At 35.4% G+C, this 20,247-nt stretch overlaps 1 protein-coding gene across 1 annotated transcript in view; it reads right to left on the reverse strand.

The window, feature by feature from the left end:
• Positions 1–20,247, reverse strand: part of PIK3C2G (phosphatidylinositol-4-phosphate 3-kinase catalytic subunit type 2 gamma) — a gene marked incomplete at its 3' end in the record, with an annotated part of 306,003 nt that overhangs the window by 77,142 nt on the left and 208,614 nt on the right. Inside the window, exons 22-26 of the mRNA XM_084877162.1 lie at positions 18,465–18,557; positions 16,900–17,029; positions 11,798–11,934; positions 10,088–10,257; positions 3,085–3,241 (exon numbers count right to left, since the gene is read on the reverse strand). Coding sequence (XP_084733288.1) covers positions 3,085–3,241; positions 10,088–10,257; positions 11,798–11,934; positions 16,900–17,029; positions 18,465–18,557 — 687 coding nt within the window. The remainder of the gene's footprint in view (positions 1–3,084; positions 3,242–10,087; positions 10,258–11,797; positions 11,935–16,899; positions 17,030–18,464; positions 18,558–20,247) is intronic.

Here is a 20,247-nt window from a genome sequence, read left to right on the forward strand (position 1 = left end):
TAAGAGAATAAAAGTTCACTTATAGTTTTCTGAATCATTTTTTTCAAAAAGCTGTTCTTTCACATTAGTATGCTCACTTATTATCATTCAGCATAATTTTAGTGTCTCCTGAGAAATAGCATAAACTATATTTGTACTTTTCTGCTTTGGGTTTGATTTTGAAATGTCTTTGGTTCAAGTAGTAGTTAGTATGCTACTTACTCTTGTATTTAGCTATTTCCAGCATTATAGACATTTAGAAATGTTGGATACCTCAGTTGCTGTGTACATGAACTTTATCTTCCTTATTAAATAGAAAATTTTAAGTCTAACTGGGTTTCATATGATAATGTATCCTCCCCAATTTTTGGCTTAAAGTAAGTACTCAAGAGCTCATGGATTCATGAGTTAGAGCCTGTCAGAGCCCAAGTAGATATTGTATAATAGTAGATCCTACTTGAATATTTTTTATGTAAGTGGATTCAAAGTCACAGACTCAGTCCTTGCATAATTTCCTTTGTTGTACAAACACATTATGAACCATAAAGTATCTCATGATTGCAATATGGCCTAATAGAATTGGGAGATAAAATACAAATCTACCCCTATGAGTCACTGATTATTATTGGAAAGCCAACTTGAAGATTCTGGAAATGGACAGAACCTTATATATCCAATTTACACATGAAGGAACCAACATCTGTTTGTAGGGCTACATGTTTATAATATTTTTAGAGAATTCTCATTTTTCAAGACAGAAAAGAGAAGTGAGGTACATATGTTATTTTAAAGCTAAAACAAGAATCCAAATAAAATATTCATTACAACAAGGTCAGCATTTATTCTGTATTACCTAACAACTTTTCTGCAGTGATGGGAATATTTTGTATGAACAGCTGTGCTGTTCAATATGGTACTACTAACCATGTGTGTCCACTGGAGTGCTATTGAGCACTTGAAATGTGGCTAGTGAGCCCAAGAAGCTGAATTTAAAATTTATTCAACACTAGAATAAATTTGTGACTAGAAGATACTGTATTGGATAGTACTCTTATAGATTAACAAGGCTCTAGTATAATAAATTAACTGAACCCTATTATATGTCAGATGCTGTGCTAAATGCTTTATGTTAATTATTTATTAGTGTTATTATGAAATGTAATCAATTAATACACATAAAGATGGTGTTCATGCAGAGCATTTGCTATTAGGTGTGCATACATCAATCCTACAATTCTACATAGAAGGTAGATGCTATTACCTGCATTAATAGATGGAGAAGCAGAGTCTTACCAGGGTTAAGTAATATACCCAGAGGAATGTAGCCAGTAAAATGCCAAACTAGGATTCAAACCCATGAAGACCTGGTTACCAAGTTTTTGCTTTTAATAATATCAAATACAATTATCATCAACTGAAGCTTCTTAACCAGTTTTTTTTGTATATATATATTAATTGGTTTTAGAGAGAGAGGAAGGGAGAGGGATAGAGAGATAGAAACATCAATGAAGAACCTTGATTGGTTCCTACAGGCCCCCAACTGGAGATGGAGCCAGCAACCTGGGCATGTGCTCCATATGGGAATCAAACTGGTGAACTTCTGGTTCATGGGTCCACACTCAAGCACTGAGCCACATCAGCTGGACTAAAACAGTTATCTAAATAATAAAAGCCTAAGTGACCATTATGGTGGAACAACCAGAATGACCAGTCGCTATGATGCACACTGACCACCACGGGGCACATGCTCAATGCAGGAGCTGGTCAGTGTGGTCCCACAGGGGGAACAACGCTCAGCCAGAAGCAGGACTCATGGCTGGCAAGGGCAGCGGAGGTGGTGGCAGGAGCATCTCCCACCTCTGTGGCAGCGCTAAGGAGCAGGGAGCTGAGCAATAAGGAGCAGCGAGCAGGAGGGCAGTAAGGAGCAAGGGGTCCTAGATTGCAAGAGGGCACAGACCTGGTTGAGGGACCCCTTCTCCAGTGCAGAAATTTTGTGCACCGAGCCTCTATCCTATGTAATAAAAGCCTAAGTGCAAATTGAACGACTGGCAGAATGACTGGTCGCTATGATGTGCACTGACCACCAGGGTGCAGACCCTCAACAAAGGAGCTGCCCCCAGCTGCAGGCCCCAGGCCAGCCAAGGCAGGTGCCAATGGGAGACCTCCTCTCCCGACCACCCCCCAGAAAGAGGCAACCATTGGCAGTGGTGAGGCCGGTGAGCAGGCAGCTCTAGGCCAGCCAATGTGGGTGCCAGCAGGGGCCCTATGATTGCCCCATTGTTTGCCCTGCAGATTGGCCCTGTCACCAGCCAGGCCTAGGGACCCTACCTGTGCACGAATTTCATACACTGGGCCTCTAGTTTTTTGATAATCTTATTGACTCCAAACATCATACCAATTTCCAAAACTTAAAGTTTGCTGTAATTACTACTGTGGATGTATGTGACCAAATAAATCACTAAATTTCTTTCCAAGAAGATATTTCTAACAGATTTCTCCCCTCTCGCCCTGCATATATGATCATCATCTCTTTGTATAGGATAGTGGAATGAAACATTAAATTTTCCCTGTGGTCCAATATATACTACTAAGCAGGCCCAATATATACTACTAAGTGTAGCATGTTCTAGTTGAGTTGCTACCAAGTCACCCCACATTTCTTTTGACCCTCACTTTCTAATCTGAAAAATAGGCAGTGATCAAAGATAGTGATTAGGAGATAGACAGGAAAAATCCTTGCCTCGTTTACATCACTGGGTTGAGATATTCTGTGAATGTGAAAGGTTTTAAAAGCACTTTTGAAAAAAAAAATACAACTGATACAATATTCTAAATTACTGTCCTTGATCTTTAATAAAAATATACTGAGATAACCCCTGATTATATCAATATTATTGAATAGAAATTTTGTAACAATAACTATGAACTAATGTAATGACTTACTAAGAAATGTGTTTATAAGCTATACAATGGTATTTTTAGTTTGTTCATTTCTTTCTGTTTTGAATAACTCTTTGGGGAACTCCAAGATATTAGCAAAAATAGACTGTCCAAAGACAGACATAAATGAAGCTTATTATTTTTGTTATTCCGCAAGGGACTTACCATTTCTAGCAGGTTCAAGAGTAGTTGACTGTGCCTTCTGACAATATTATAAGCTCGGCAGCAAAGCTCCACAAAATCTTGGAAGTGCTGTGGGTTTTTCCCACCCTCTGTAATAAAATATTCCATCTCTGAAGTAAAAATAAAAGGGGCTCGGTCCCTACAAACCAAAAACAATAGCAACCTTAAGCAGGAGGAGAAATGGTTTGTAGGATTAAATTAGGCAGTTACAACAACTTTATTTCCATTAATTTCTTGTTATTTTCTCTCTATTCCAATGGATGAACCTCATTCATTGTGGGATAACTGGAGAAACTTGCTAATTGTAGACTTTGGATAATATAGCTGGCCGGCAACAGAGAGGGAAGGACAAGTTATTTTACAATGTCAATCTATATTGTCTCAAATGTTTAATTCCAAGATATATGTGATGGGAATTAAAAATTAATTTTTATAAAATTAAAAATTAATGTAAGAACAAATTAATAATGAAGGTCATTTTACAGAAAATATATTTACTATTAAATTTTAAAAATGATCAAAAAGATCATCTGTGTTTTCTTTTTATCTTTAAAGATATGCTGACCCTTTAGGAAAAAGTTTCAGGTAAAAGTTTAGATATGTAATAACAAGTTCTTTCAGAAGGCAGTCTGAAGAAAGCAGATGCTATTAATTCACTATCATATGCTTAGTAAGGAAAAAAAGACGTAGCTATATTGCATTTCACACTAGGCCCCCAAAATTACTTATCAGAAAGGAGGAAATATAAGAGGACCATGTTGGTATGTAAAAAATATCGCCCTCTATAGCCCCATGGTTGGTTAAAAAAAAAAAAAAAAAAAAGTAAACAAAGCACCAGAGAGATGGGTTCCCTTATTTTTGGTCTTTTTTTTTTTTTTTTTTTCATGTTATTTGAGACATAAAGAGATCTGAGACAAAGGGTTAGCACTTCTAATAGAAACTGGCAAAGGAAAGATTGGAAACCTCTCTGTGATTAAGCTCACTCACTGAATAACAAAAATACAAAAAAAGTTTTGATGCTGGTTTGGCCTAAGGGTTATTGAATGGAATTTTTGAAATAATTTTAAGAGTCTTAAAATTACAACTTCCTGAATTATTTTTTGCTTTTCTCTTCAATAGAGAAAAAATATTTCACCAAATTTATTTTTATTGAAAAGTTCTTTACAGTTCTGTTCAAATTTGTGTGATAACACATTTCCTTCTTTCATGGCAACTAGCATTATATGTCAGACGAAGAAATACCATAGGCAAGTCAAATATAAAAGAAATATCCAAATTAGAGAAATGTAAACTAATAATAATAATGAAGAACATAATTTTAGTTGTGTTTAAATATTATAATCTAAATTTTCAATGTATTTAACAATATAAGTCTTACATCTTTCCTATATGATTTACATGGCTAACTTCTTTATAAAATATATATATATATATATATATATATATATATATATATATATATATATATATATATATTTCATAGAGGAGGGGAGAGGAAGAGAGAGATAGAAACATCAGTGATGAGAAAGAATCATCCGTCAGCTGCCTCCTGTACACCCCCCACTGAGAATTGAGTCTACAAACCGGGCATCTGCCCTGACCAGTAATAATATCCGAGTTCATAGATTAATGCTCAACCATGCTACATGGCTAACTTCTGAGCAATTTTTAAAATCACAAAGTTAGACTAAAGTTTTTCTATAAATGTAAAGAGGCCTCACAGGTGAAACAAAACCATATCCCATGTCTACAGGCTGTAGGAGTCATAGCTGGGATTTGGTTTATCAGTCCACTCCAATGCAAACCTAATCCTAGATTGCAGAATCCGTGTACTAGATCCCATATCTCAAGTTTAAGCAATACTTATAAATCTGAGAAATAAATTGGCTGTGGCAAGATGGAAAATTGGAAACTATTTGATCTCTTGCAGTCTATACCATTATTGAATTCTGAATCATATGTTGAAAATCTCTCATTTATAGTTGTGCAAATACACCAAAAAGATTTTGTTGTGACTATACTACATTTGTCCAGATTACTATTTTAACCATTACTTGCCCAAGACCCACTTGTTCCTGCTTCTATATCTTTTACCTTCTACCTGTTTTGTTTCCTACTTCTAGGAAACATTTTATATATTTCCAATATTGGTGAGAAATGAGTAGTAGTTTTAAAATACACATGTTTGGGGGAAATTTAAGAATATTTCTATTACAAATACTACTTATTAAGGAGGCAAATACATTTATATGGGAAATATCAGGATAATAATTTGTTGTTTGTTATTACTGGTGCATAAACTTACCTTTTAAGCATACGGTAGACATAATCACTTTATATAAAGTCATGGAGAATATCAAGATTATTATTATTAAGAATTTACATTTGTTAAAGGTAAGAAAAAAATTAAAAGAGAGAAAGCAATTGTGCCTGCCTTTTCACACACAATGGAGTATATTGCCAATGAATGAGAAAATGGCTCGGCGACTTGAACACTTGGGCTCAGGTTTTGGATGCCTGTCACAGTACAATCCTCTTACAACATATTTAATTGCAGTTGTTAAAGATTTGAATTTACTATATATCATGGCCATAAATTCAAGACCACTATGTCATCTGGAACTAAGTAAAGAAGCAGCCATTTTTGTGCCAATTCTGGAGAGAAAACAGGATGTGCTGGGATTAGTGAAAAATGGGACTATCAGTCTCCTACATGACATCTTCCCATGGGTCATATGAACTGCTGCCCAACAGTCTGGACAAGTTATAACAACTAAGTTAGTTCTCGATTTGTGAATTAGAGAAAATAACAGTAGTTACTCCAAAGAGTTCCTCTGAGGACTAATAAAAAGAATGCATTTTAAGTAATTATGACTATTTCTTTTAGAATCTGGTTCCCCACCCTGGATGATACAGCACCATACTAAGGAGAATTTTCTTTTACCTCTCCCAGGGATAATCCACAGCAATTTGAGAAGAGCTACATGTTTCAATATTGGTGATATAGAGAGTGGTCTGGAAAGGCAGGCAACTCTCATGACAGTAGAATCAGTCTTCTAGGCTCTGTGAACATACTTACCTCTCCCTTTAATCAGACAGTTCATCTAGCATTTACTTGAGTAACTAATAAAGTCCGTAATGGATGTACACACAATTTAGTCCCAGATTTGAAAGATTTGAGTGTTTGAATATGTGTTCCTACCTAGAACTGAAATGGGACTCAGTAATGAGGCACATTTTATTACTGAAATTACTATTTATTTCTTAAAATTCAAATGTTATTGTCCCTTGGAAACATCATAGTAATATTAAACTGTCTTATTTTAAATTTTCTAAAACTTGCAGACTCTCATCTTAGTGGTTGGTGAAATTAGAGCACAAATAATGACTACTGGTACTTTGAGAAATGTTTAAGTATACACTTTTCCTGATGTCACAAATGACCTACATTTCAGAGAGCACATTTTGCTGTCCAACACAAGTCTCCTTTTTAATATCCATGAGTTAATTGAGAAGGCAATTTGGAATCTCCATTGGATAGGATAGAAAGTTTTATAATTAGACAACGCAGGAAGCCTCATAGGTACAATATAATGAGAACACAAAGGTTCATGTACTATTATAGAAAGAACTTGTGACACTGTGAGATCTCCAAGTTCTTGGCAATTATTAATTAAAGAAATCCTCACAAATAACATCTTATATCTAAAACATGTTTTTCTCCCAAAGTCTAGCAACTTTTATAAATGCACTGTGAGTCCTAAGTTGGACTCTGGGATTTTTCATCAAAAATCTTTAAATCAGTGGTAATTAACTATTGAAGATAATATCAAAATGATCATAAATACTTGAAAATTAATATAAACCATGTTGTAAGAAAACAGCTATATGATATTTAGACCATCCTGGCTAGAAATAATTTAACAAGAAAAGAACAGAGTTTGCATTTTATTTTGTTGAGTTCTGGAATGATTTTTCCATATGTTTTAAATGAATTGATATGTGGTGGTATATATTTAATAACTAGCTCACTTTTTAATAAGAAAAAGCTATGATTTGTAACATTTGCCAATTTTCATCATGTATACATTCCCACTACAGCTGATTTTAGTCTATCAATATGATGTCATTGTATGTGGAATTGAGAATTAATAGACACAAAAGGCTCTTGGAAGCTGGTACAGAACATCTCTGCTTATGTCTAAAGTTATTTCTGAAGTCAAGGATGATTTGGTGAAATACATTACAATCTAACTAAACCTGACAGATAGTGTGCAATCCAGTATGTCAGTCTACTAGCCTCAAAGTCAGAGAACTTAAAGGACTAATAGTTCAATTTTTGACTTTCAGAGCACATACTTTCTAAAGAGAGTGGGCTATAAGGGGTCAATGGGAGGAAAAAAGGGCATATGTAATGATTTCATCAATAAAGATTTTTTACAAAGAACCACAAATATATTTTGATAATTTAAAATGAAAGAAACAATTTTCACCTAGAGATGCATTCTCTTTTCTTGTCACTTCATTTGGAATACTTAATTATAAGTAATTACAATAAATATGTATAGACCCTCAATGCTGGGCACTCTTCTAACCTCTACATCCATCAATTAATTTAATCTTCAAAACAATCTGTTTTATAGATAACTAAACTGAGGCACAGAGAAGCCATTTGTTCAAGGTCATATCATTGGCACATGTTAGTATCAGATTAAAAAAACACACCATACAATCTATCTCCAGGGTACCTGACCTTAACCGTTGCTCATACAATCTCTAAAAGTATCTAAAAAGAAAGCTGCAAGAAATATTTCATCAAGCTTAGTATTAACAAAGTGAAAGATTATATAGACTATGGAAATATGCTTTGAAAGACTAAAAAGTATGAATTAGGAGAGCAATGAACATCACCAATAAAGGCCTTTCTTTAATTTTTTCTCTAAAAGAGAGTCATCAAAAAAATGAATTGAAATTTAGAATTTATTACAAAAGTATCTTTTAGGCAATGAAAAATGACTATATAGAAATCATTGTTACAGGGGAACTTTGAGTGAAAAATTGTGTATGCATAACTGAACCACTTTAATTTGAATCTTTGTGAGAGAAAATAGAGCAATGAAGATAATAATTAAGCAATACTGTAGAAGAAAAACTAATATGTTTCAGAAAGTTGGTGAAATTTGTCAGTATTCCCATTATAGGGATTAACCACATGTTCCTAGAATCATTTATCTACTCCCATAATTAAAACCAATAAGGAAGGATTGCTTGTTTATGTACAAGATGTGAAAATCTTTATATTCATTACTGATATTTGATTTCTTTCTTTCTTCAAGGTTAGAAAGTCTGCAGGAGCCTCAGATTTGGTCTAAGCATAAATATGGGCTTTCCAGATTTCTGGAAAATGGGATTCAGAGGAATGGTTCAGGGACACCTGGGCAAGGAATCCAAATGATAGTGTTGCTGAGCTGACTCATGAGGAGAGCGTGATGTTTGCAAACCTTTCCTAAACAGAGTCGCATTGATGGATAGTGTGAGATGTTCTGAAATGGTGATGTAAGCATGAGTATAAAAGGGCAATATCCCAGCAAGAAATCAATTTTATTCTCAAAGATCCATATTATATAGTTTATGTTGGCATTTTAAAACCAAAGTATGGCCATCTGGAGAAAGTTCATCACATTATATTGTAGAAGACATTATTATTTCTTCTATTGAGGAGCTGTTTTTAGCTAAATGACTGATTAGTCTTTGGAATGGTCTGATCCCAATTCTACTTTTATATGAAGTATCCTTTTTAAAGCAAGGGACGTTGGCCTTATAGTTTTGGTTTCCTTGACTTCAGCTTAAATAAGATTTTTTTAAAAATCTATCTAACCAACAGTTTTTTCATTCTTTAGAAAGTGATATTATTATTTGTTAAGAACAAAAATCCACGAGTCAATCTTGAACATTTTCTTTTCTTCTTCTAACCCACTGGGCCCACCCCAGCCCAAACAATTAGCAGGTTCTGTGGCTCATTCTAAAATATATTCTAAGTCTGTCAGTTTGCATCACTTTTTACCATTAAGGTCTTCCCCTAACTATTGCCTCCTAACTGGTCCCCTGGACATAAAATAAAAGCCAACCTCCATATTATGTCTTCAGTGCCTTACCTGTTTTGGCCTCCACCAGACTCCTCACCTTTACCTCCTACTGCCTGCCCCTCTCTACCTCATCTGCAGGCCTCAGGCTTTCTTGTTGTCACTGAAACATGTCTTGTTTATTTCAATGCCAATGGTTGATAGTTTTGCTTTTCTTTCTTCTCAGGGATCTTCATATATCTTCTTCTCATCTCTTTTAAGGGGCTTCTTTAAAACAGCATCCCTGCCTCAGTCCCTTTCTATCCCATTTCTCTGCTTCAGTTTCTTAATAAAAAATTAAATACCTTCTTTTCTCATATTATTTCTTTGCATGTTAACGTGTTTAATGCCTGCTATCTTTACTAGAAGGAGATCAGGGTTTGTATTTGTCTTGTTTAATGTTGTAGCCCCAGATTGTTGATAAAGGTGCTCACTGAGTATATTTACAATGATTTAAGACTGATTGGGTTCAGGAAGGGTGCTAGTTTTATAATATGTGGACCGGGGTGGTGAATGCTATGGGCAATATATCAGAAGCATTCAGACCATAAACTTATGCCTCATTGTCCACTCAAGGTTTATTAAAAATATATATATATATTGTATTTCATATAATTCAGACTAGAAAAGGATTAGCATCTCATAAGAAAGGACCAATTTAGTCCACTACTTTAGAAAACTAATTTTTCCATTAACCATCTATTGAAAAATATTTCCTTTAGTTTATTTGATTATTAAATTATGTTTATGTTTTCTTCATGGTTTCAAGATGGGGAGCAAGTCAAATGCTGGATTTCTATGCCATTATATATCACTCTAAGATATTACTTAATTACTGTAATAAGACTTGTTTGTGCACTGACCTCTTTATCCCTCCAAATGTTTGCGCATGACCTAAAATTTTTCCAAAGTCAATATGGAACATGTGGCCTGACTTCGTCAGCATGATATTGTCGTTGTGACGGTCACAGACTCCCAGGATGAACGTTACCACACACCAGCCAGCACAGGAGTAGAAAAAGTTGCTCAAGGCCTAATACATAGAAGAGCAATAACACAAGAATAATGCACATGTAAAAATGAGCAAATGCATTCACATCAGAGTTAATGGTAAAAAGTATAATGAAAGCAAAATTACATAATCAAGAACTACTTCTAAATTTCAGCTGAGAGAATTTGTCTGTCTAGATTTCCTTCACTTATAAATTAAAGATAAATTACGTTCTTCACATCGTGGCTGTAAAGAGCAAATGTATGTGGAAATACCTAAAACATAAAATGGAGATTTGTGTAAAACTCAAATTACCATGTGGGGAATAGCTAAAAATAGAGACATGTACACATAAGGAACTATTTGACATTGAAACAGGGTCTCAGAACTGTTGGACGCTGAAATTGGGACTCAAATATTTTTTGTTATTATATGTTTATTTCTAGTCTGCAGTTGCAAGATTTTTCAAAGAAAAGTAATGGGAAAAATAGTTATAGAGATAAAGAACCATTGAACAGACTGTCAAACTATAGCAGGAAGGCAAGGGAGGTTGGGGCGGGAGCGGGGGAGGGGTGCAGTAAGAAATCAACTGAAGGACTTGTATGCATGCATATAAACATAACCAATGGACACAAGACATGGGGAGGGTAGGTGAAGGCATATGTCGGGGGTGGGGTAGAGGAGGCTGGGGGGTGGTCAAGGGGGAAAAAAAGGAGACATATGTAGTACTATTTGTAATCCTTCAAACAATAAAACAAACAAACAAATAAATAAATAAATAAATATAGAGTTCAAGATGACTTCTAATTCTGTTATTTGGTCTCCCAACAGTCACCTCAGTTTTCCAATACTGTAGAGTTTTCTAGAATGAGGAAACTTCAGTGCTCAGAACAGTCTGAGGAGGTTTAATGCTGGCGCATATTGTGTCTTTGTGTGAATTAGCATAAAGGCGCCTCTGGCCCTGGGTGAACCCAGATGTACCAGTTCCAGGCAGAACAAGGCCTGGCTCTAAGCAACTCCTCCCCTTAGCCAGGAGCCCTGGTATAGAACCCACATGACTGTACACTGCTGGCCAGATGCCTGGAGGAAATAAAGTGGGAGTAAATGTTCGCAGTTAATAAAACAGTATGTTTTGTCAAGTATGGAGATATAAAAAATTAATAAACTCTTACTTGTTTGCATTTTGCAAACATTGAAAGAATAAGGCATGAAAAAGTAGAGCTTGGCAGGAGAAATGTATTGAAAAAGAAAGAGGAAGATTTCTAGAAATTGGAGATTGTGTATAAATTGGCAGAGGTAACTTGAAGGGCGTTGTTGAAGGAGCATCATCTTAGGTGAGATAAGGAAGGCAATTGAGCAAAGAGAGTCTTTATGAATAGCCTGGAATTTGACCCAGAAAAAAAAAAAACACAGAAGTTTTTATCTGGTTAATATATCATTTAAACTGGGTCATTGTTACTAGGCTGATGACTGAGTGAATTAGAACTCCAGGAGTTACTTTTTCATAAATCAGAATTTCTAATGAACCAGAGCATATTCTTATTCAAGCGCATTATGTAAAATTAGCTCCAGCAGGACAAACCTTTTCATAATCTGCCTTTAAGTGGTTGTGCTGACTGAACCACTTCTTGATTGTGTTTTCCTTCAGCGGTCCCATCAGTCCAGCATGGCGGTGGATCTTTGCTAGGGTCACAGCATCAGGCACCATCTGCACCAATCCTGCTTGAGAAAAAAACAATTCTTTCCTCACAGGATGAGGGATGCGTAGAAAATACTAGCACGACTTAGAGAACCCTTTTCTTTCCAGATCTTTTCTGAAGGAGCCTAATCTAGATGGCCTCCCCTCTAATTTTTCCTAAATCCTGGGAACAATGAGGCTGCTTGTTGTGCTTGGATCAGATGGGTCAGAAAGAGCTTTAATATTTTTTTTTTCTAAAATGACAATAGAGAGCCAATTTAGATGTCTCACAGAGACCCTGGTGGCTCAATAGAGTTGGAGGTTAATTAATATATGGCTTGTGTGGTCATTCACAATTTAAGGGAGGACAATTTAAGCAGATAAAATGAAATCTCCATAACACATACTTGAAATATATTATAAAAATCAATGTTCAGGTTCATAAGAGCTTCATTGTTAAATGGTAATTTCCTAGGTGTGAACACAATAACTCTGCAGTAAACAGGTCAAGAGTCACCTGCCCTTCCTTCTCAGTCAACATGAAAGAGAAACTATGATAACCATTCTAAAAAATATTTTTATTGATTTCAGAGAGGAAGGGAGAAGAAAAGAGAAATAGAAACATCCATGATGAGAGAGAATCATTGATAGGCGGCTTCCTGCATGGTCCTGCTGGGGATCAGGCCGCAACCGTGACCTACTGGCGCACAGGCTGATGCTCACAACCACTGACTCATGCTGGCTGGGCGATAATAATTTTTTTTAAAAGGGAGCATATCCTGATTTTACTTCAACAGGACCTTTGCTCCATTGGCCATGTACATCAAAGCTTCTTTTTCATTGTTTTCATAAGATTATTGAAATGTACATATTGTCAAACTCACTGATTTTTATTCTGTTCAGAACAGGAGTTTAAATCCAATATTTAAGACTTTTCTGGAAACTAATGTTCTCAAAACAACCTACAATGTGCAGTTCTGTAAATAAAGTCATGGAAAGAAACTAAAGTACAGAATGACTTATACCATCTTGGCAATTGCAAGAGTTGCAAACCCAAATTCCCAAAGGAACCAGGTATACAAATGTATGTATACTACAATAGTATGAAAAGAGAGATGGTGGAGTTTTTAAAATTGACTGTTTCATGGTCTACCTTAAAAAATTCAATTAAATAACAACAAACACGGAGATCACAGTGCTGGTAAACGAAACACTTCCCTGGGCTGGATTTGGCTGGTGGCTGCTGCTTGCAGCCTTAATCTCTCTTAATATCCAATAGCCCAGCTGTGACCATTAGGCACCTACATTGCTGGATCAGAAAGAAACTTAAACATGGGGAGTGGGAATTGAATGCTGCAAATATAACCTATGAAACCTGTATGCCAAATAAACAAATCTTACCTAATAACAGACAAACATGTACATTGACTGTACCTCCACTATGCCCACAGCCAATCAGAGTGAGTATGCAAATTAGAAGGCCAATATTGGTGGCTGTCCAGCTGCTTTAGGCACAGAGTGGCCAGGTGGGGTAGGAAGCCTGCTATGAGAGGGAAGGCGGAGGTGGGGGGTGGGGAGGCCTGCGAAGGGATTTACAGGAGTGGAGTACCGCAGTGAAGACAAGACTGCATAAGAGGAAAATGGCAGACTCTGGCCAGAATGAAGGCCTGGGTCCCAGGTGTCAGAGGAAAGCTGGGGCTGGAAGCCAAAGGAAGGAAGGCCTATTGCATGAATCTCTTTGTGCAACGGGCCTCTAGTAAATAATAAAAAGAAAGAGAAATAATACCCCAGAGATAAATCCTGGAACCTGGGCACATTCTTAATATAACACCTCTAGTTCCTCCTTCATTAGCAATTGGCTCATGTGTAGGTTTTCTCATTGTATTTAAGTGAGATAGTAAATATAAAGCAATACATTTAGTAGTGACAAAATTAGAGGCAATTTCTCTTTCTAATCCTGAAAATTTCCCTCCTAATTTTCCCAAACCCTCCATGTACCACTTCCTAAAGGGAAGTTATCTCTACCTGATTTCCAAATGTTTTGTTGTAGCCTCACAGTTCATCATGCCTGAAATTAGGACTTAGATCATTATACCCTTTGGGTATGGGCTATCGCAATATCAGTTACTTTTTAGGCCACATTTGTCTTCAGGAAGTTAATCTTTGTTAAATCCCAAGTCATTTATCATGAGCCTTGCTTTGCTAACTACTCAGAAAACCTTGTACCCAATTTATAACAATCATGATGGCTAAATTCTGCCTATTAATTAAAAACATAAATTACATTTTACACATTTTAAGCTAGTACATATCCTACACCTTTTAAATACTTCTAACATAGTCCTGTGCAAATTGAGTAATATATTGGTTCCATTCTTACAGTCCTTTAATGCAGCATTGCTTAAATTTTAATGCACATATATATCACTCAGGGATCTTGCAAAAATGTAAGTTCTGATTCAGTAGAAAGGGGTGGGGCCTGAGATCCTGCATTTCTAACAAGTCCCCAGGTGATGTCAATGCTGCTGGTGCATGGGTCATGTTTTAAGTAGCAGGATTCTTAAAAACAAAACTTTTCAGGGTGGTACCATAAAGGCAGTGGCTCTCAAAAAGAGGTGCATAAGAAACATTTTTAATCCCCAAAACTTGAGTACCTCTGCCCTCACCCCCAGTGGTGAACCTGCCTTAAAACCCTGTTTAGGGCTTTGTTATATTTGCTCCTCCTATTCCCCTAAGTAATTTTTATGCCAATAAAACTTATAGATCCAGAATTAACATGAATTATTAAAAAAATTTTTATTTGCCTTGATAGTCTCTTCCAAAGCTATTAGGACATTATATACAAATTATATACAAACCAGAGGCATGGCGCATGCATTTGTGCACCAGTTGGATCCCTTGGCCTGGCCTATAGGATCGGGCCAAAACCAGTTATCCGACATCCTCTGAGGAGTCCCAGATTACGAGAGGGTGCAGGCCAGGCACAATTGGGGCCATGGAGGGATGCAGGAGGCTGGCCAGCCAGGGCAGGACAATGGGAGGGCTCCAGGGTATATCTGGCCCATCTTGCTTAGTCCTGATTGGCCTGACCACAGCAGGAAACTCACCTACTGATCTGAGCGTTTGCCCCCTGGAGGTCAGTGCAGGTCGTAGCAAGTGGTTGAGCAGCCTTAGCATATCACTAGCATATCACTTTGATTGGTTGAATGGCTGACTGATTGACCACACACTTAGCATATTAGGCTTTTATCATATAGGGTTAGTCATGAGAATTATAAACAACAATAATGTTGATAAAATCTTGTAAGCTTCTGGTCTGAAATATATTCTCCTTAAGGGCTACAATTCTGTTCAAATCATTTTAGTATTCTCTACCTTACTCTGTGCCATTCCTTGAGAACAGTAGATATTTATTAAGCCTTGGAACATGATTAAAAATACAACCTAAAAAATGACATTTGCTTTAATGATTTCTATTTTTCTTGAAGAAATAATTTGCTAGCATAATGCTGTTTGAATTTTTACAACTATAGAAGATTGCTGGTAGTGGGGGATGACTTGTTTGATTTATGATATCTGCAACTTTGGGCAAGTCTACAATTATTTTTTGCCGAATCATTTTATTAACTTCAAAAGATGTAGCCTCTGTTACATTCTGAGAAATGAGTAGATCGAACTGAAGAATTCCATGGAAGTCAGTGATGCATTCAATTTCTGAAGAAAAGGTGATCCATGTGACATCATAAAGCTCAGCTTGGCTCATATAGTTTTATTCTTACATTTTCAACATATTAGGCTATGAAAGAATTAGGTCACATGAGAAAAGGGAGAGTAAGACTCAAGGAATAAAAGGATAACAGAGTAACAATGATAAAAAGACTCTTTTAGGAACTAAAGCTTTAGAAAGGATCCAGGGGTGGGACAGTTGGCATGGAAACAATAGCCCTATTGGGTAGTATGACAATAGAGTCGCACTGAAATTCAAGTTGCAAGTTAAGCTAACTAGAAGGTACTTCCATGCCTGGCTTCTAAAATCTCAAATCACAATTGTTTGGGGGTACTGAGCCTAGTGGTGGAATGTCAGGAACTGGAGAGTCAGGCAGTGAAAGGTCTTCTTTTGTGATGATAGGATTAAATTGTATCTCTGCTTGAATGAAAAAATAATGACTACCTGGTTCTAGGCTCCTTTTCTAGTTCTTTGTTCATACCTTTGTTCATGCAGAGGTCTCTGCTCTAACTCATACCAATTATTTTAATGAAATTCTAAATGGCAATGACCACTTATCAAAAAGATATCTTAAATATATATTTAAGATAATATATATATATATATATATATATATATATATATATATATATATATATATTAAATTCTGCATGATTATAATTAAATTCAGTTTTTACCTCAAGTGTTTTGGTAATAATTTGAGTGGACCACTAACATTATTTTCATTGGTAATATGTATCAATGCAGGTATATTTCCACAATAATGGCTCAGGTTTTATAAAAGAAGAGAAATGCTGAAGTATGTTAAAAGTTTGCATGTATGGTCACCTTTGACTATTAATATTATTTACATTTTACTTGAAAGTCTTTTAGAAATTAAGTTCAGCTTTACAATGTATTTAGAATTTTTAGAACTCCTTTAAGCATTTGCAACTTTTCAAATTTTGCATCAATAGGTGACATTTGTAATTTTTTTAAATGAATAGGTTTTTCTATTATATTGGAAAAAGAGAAAAGATAGGAGTTAGTTATTAATGAACTAATCTTAAAGACACACAAAAGAACCTTGGGTTGTTTAAAAGGACATTAAGCTTTATGTAAATTATTTTGGCTTATAATTTTTGAAAATAATTTTTGTTTAGAAAGAAGAATATGCATAGTTCTTTGGATTTTAAAATTTATAGTCTAAAGGGAGTGCTGTGAAAAGTTTGGTGGCATTTTACCAGTAAATGCATGACAGAAATGATGTAAGTCTTCCCATTATCTAGTCTGTACTGACCTTGGCCTTTTCCTGTGGATAGACATCTATAAATGATCATTTGCATATCCAGGCCCTCCTGCAGCCAAATATTGTCCATCATTTGGACAATCTGCAGAACAAGCATATCCTGGCGAAGATCATCTCCAGCCTGTTCAAAACAAAATTATAGACTCTGGGTTTCTCTATGAAAGCCTTTAAAAGCTTTCAGATATAGTATATGTCATTTCTTTCCTTGAATACATTTTTAGCTATTTTAGAGTGATTTCAATTATTTTATTATCTCTCACAGTACCTTGTGTTTCTGATGGAAGATCAAAGAAAATGGGAGCTTTCCTTTGAGTGATCACAGAAGCTTCAGCCATCAAATTAGAAGCTGCTTGGAATGTTGTTCTCTGATAATCTTTCAATTTATTATCCATGTGCAATATCTTAAACTCAAAGTCTAGTGAAGAAAGGCTGAATAAATGTTTACCCAAATTTCCAACTCAGCCAGGAGAGAGTTAAGTGGAACATTATTTGGTATGTCATAAATTTATGCACCGATAAACAGAATGCCAAGAGCTTCTAGACTATGAAGATAAGCATACACATATGATTCATCAGACTCTGAGTCATTGGCTTCTCTTATTATGAGAGCAGTTGAAAAGTTTTCAGAGTAAATCGTTTTTGATAAAAATAAAAAATGATAAAGGGGAGGTTTTCAAGCATTGGTGAAAGAAGTGGAATATGTCTAAAGGAAAACAATAGTTCTATGCTTTCAAACTATTAATAATTTTTATTTTGAAAATGCTTTCTAAATTACATGCAGAAAATTATGCCAAAATGAGAGTCCAGGTTTCTTTTTTTTTCCTTCAGCAAATATGCAGTGTCATTGAACCATTATTGCTTGAGGTTACACAGTTCAAAGGAAAAAAAACTGGATGTCCTACTATCTTCAAAAATAGTCAGAATCCACCAAAAATATCACTCAGAGACAAGTTGTCTGATTTGGCTGAATAATTGATTAAATTAGGTGGATGATTGGCAAATTCTTTAGTTTCTTCTTTAGTCTCTTTTTCCCACCTGTTTATAACCATTGACTCTGTTTTCCCAAGGGATTTATGAGAAAGACTGATATGGCCCATATTTATGTTTTATTTCAAAAGAAAATAAAAGAGCCCAAATTACTAAAATAAGCAAATGCTTGCAGGTAATAATTTTATGTTAAATTAATTTATGTTATTTGAGTTACAGGTAATTTTGATTCTAATTTAGTATTGAGGCCAAAAGAAAGCTCTTGACCTCAGAGCTCACCACACATTCCAGTTTCTGTGTTACTCAAAAGTGATTGTATAATTTTGCTTATTGGAACATATTTTCATAAATTTTGCAATGAAGGTTCATAGACTTTAAGCCAGTAATGTTTGATTTATTGCCAATCATAGTTTGGCATGTACTATAATTCTGCAAAAAATACAAAATCAAAAATAACTGGAATCTTTTGTGTTGTTGTCAGCAGAAAATAGCACCAGTAATTTTATTTTGAGCAATATATCAATATTCCTACCAATGTAATCAATTTGATGCTTTAGGAGTTACTGTACCTTAAAAATGATGCTGATATTTTTGCCCATTGGATTAGCATTGATGAAAGTAATCTTCAATGGCAATGCATTAGATGTGAAATATGAACATGCCTACAAGAGGAGAAGAGAAAAACTGTGACCAAAATAAAGCAAAAAGAACATATTCCCGGAAAACATGGCACCTTGCAAAATTTATTTGAACAAATAGAACACATATAAATAATTTTTACACTTTGGAACAAAGAAACTTATTTATTTTAAAAAAAACAACAACACACAAACATCTTTAGTTTTACCAACCAAAGCCTTTACATGGAAAATGAAAAGCCAGCTTTTTGGCAGGTCATAAATCTTCAACTGCATTTTTCCCCTCTCTAACAAAACAGTGGTGCTATGTTGAGGATTTAAATAAATGAAGTAGTATAGTATGTAGGTATTTTGTTTATTCTAGTTGGCTAATATCTAAAAGATAAAATTGTTATTTAAAATTATTTCCTTTTAATTATATTTGCTCTGCATATTAAGAAAATGAATATAGCCGAAACTGGTTTGGGATGTACATTGGTTGCGGGCACATACCCGGTAGGGGGTGTGCAAGAGGCAGCTGGTCGATGTTTCTCTCTCATTGACATTTCTAGCTCTCTATCTCTCTCCCTTCCTCTCTATAAAAAATTAATAAAATATATTTTTTTAAAAAAGAAAGAAAATGAATATAGAGCTATAGCCTTCAAATTTGGACTCTACGATTTATTAGCTGTAAAACTTTGGGTAAGTTACTAAATTGTTTGTATCCCATTATAAAACGGTGATAACAATGCCTACCTCACCATATTTACAATAGATATATGAGCTAATGGATATAAAATATCTTTTACTGTGCCAGTCACTAATTATGTAGGTAAAAAAAAATAATAATGCATCCTTTTTCTATTTTTATTAATGAACTAGAGGCCTGGTGCATGAATTTGTGCACAGGTGGTGTCCCTCGGCCTGGCCTGGTGATCGGGCCAATTGGGCTGCAGGTGGTTGGCCAGCAGACCCGATTGGGGCTATCGGGGACATCTGGGCCAGGGTTGGCGGCCATGGGAAGTTGGCTATGGGAGCGTGTTGACCACCAGGGGGCAGCTCTTGCATTAAGCACCTGCCCCCTGGTGATCAGAGCACATCGTAGTGACCAGTCAACCCATTGTTGGGTCACTTAGACTTTTATATATAGATAGATATTTTCTTACAATTACAAGTAAGAATACAACATATATTTCCCTTTTTTCATTTCTTTTAATTGCATTTTGCATTTCTATATTCAATTTACTATATTGACTACTTTCCATTATGCTTTCATTATTGCTTATTCTCCTTGTATATTCTCACAATTGTTTAAATGTTAAAAGGCTATTAGAGAGTTCCTGTTGAATTTGAAAAGTACAATCAATACTAAAGAAAGAAAAATAACTTGATATGTTCAACTTATTAACTCAGTTAAAATATGACATCAATACATGCTGAAGGTCCCAGACAGTGTGGCTCAGTAATTGGGGATCAACCTACAAAACAGGAGGTCACAGTTCAAGTCCCCATCAGGGCACATGCCTAGGTTGCAGGCTTGATCCCCAGTGGGGGATGTGCAGGAGGCAGCCAATCAATGATTCTCTCTCATCATTGATGTTTCTATTTCTCCCTCTCCCCTTCTCTCTGAAATCAATAAAAATATATTTTAAAAATTATAGAAAATACATGCTGAAGGATCTGTTTTAAATATCATTATTTCTGAGAAATCTGAAATCGGTAGAAGGTGAGAGGA

Source organism: Pipistrellus hanaki (genome assembly GCF_964339955.1).
Source record: "Pipistrellus hanaki genome assembly, chromosome: 3".
Taxonomy (NCBI): Eukaryota; Metazoa; Chordata; class Mammalia; order Chiroptera; family Vespertilionidae; genus Pipistrellus; species Pipistrellus hanaki.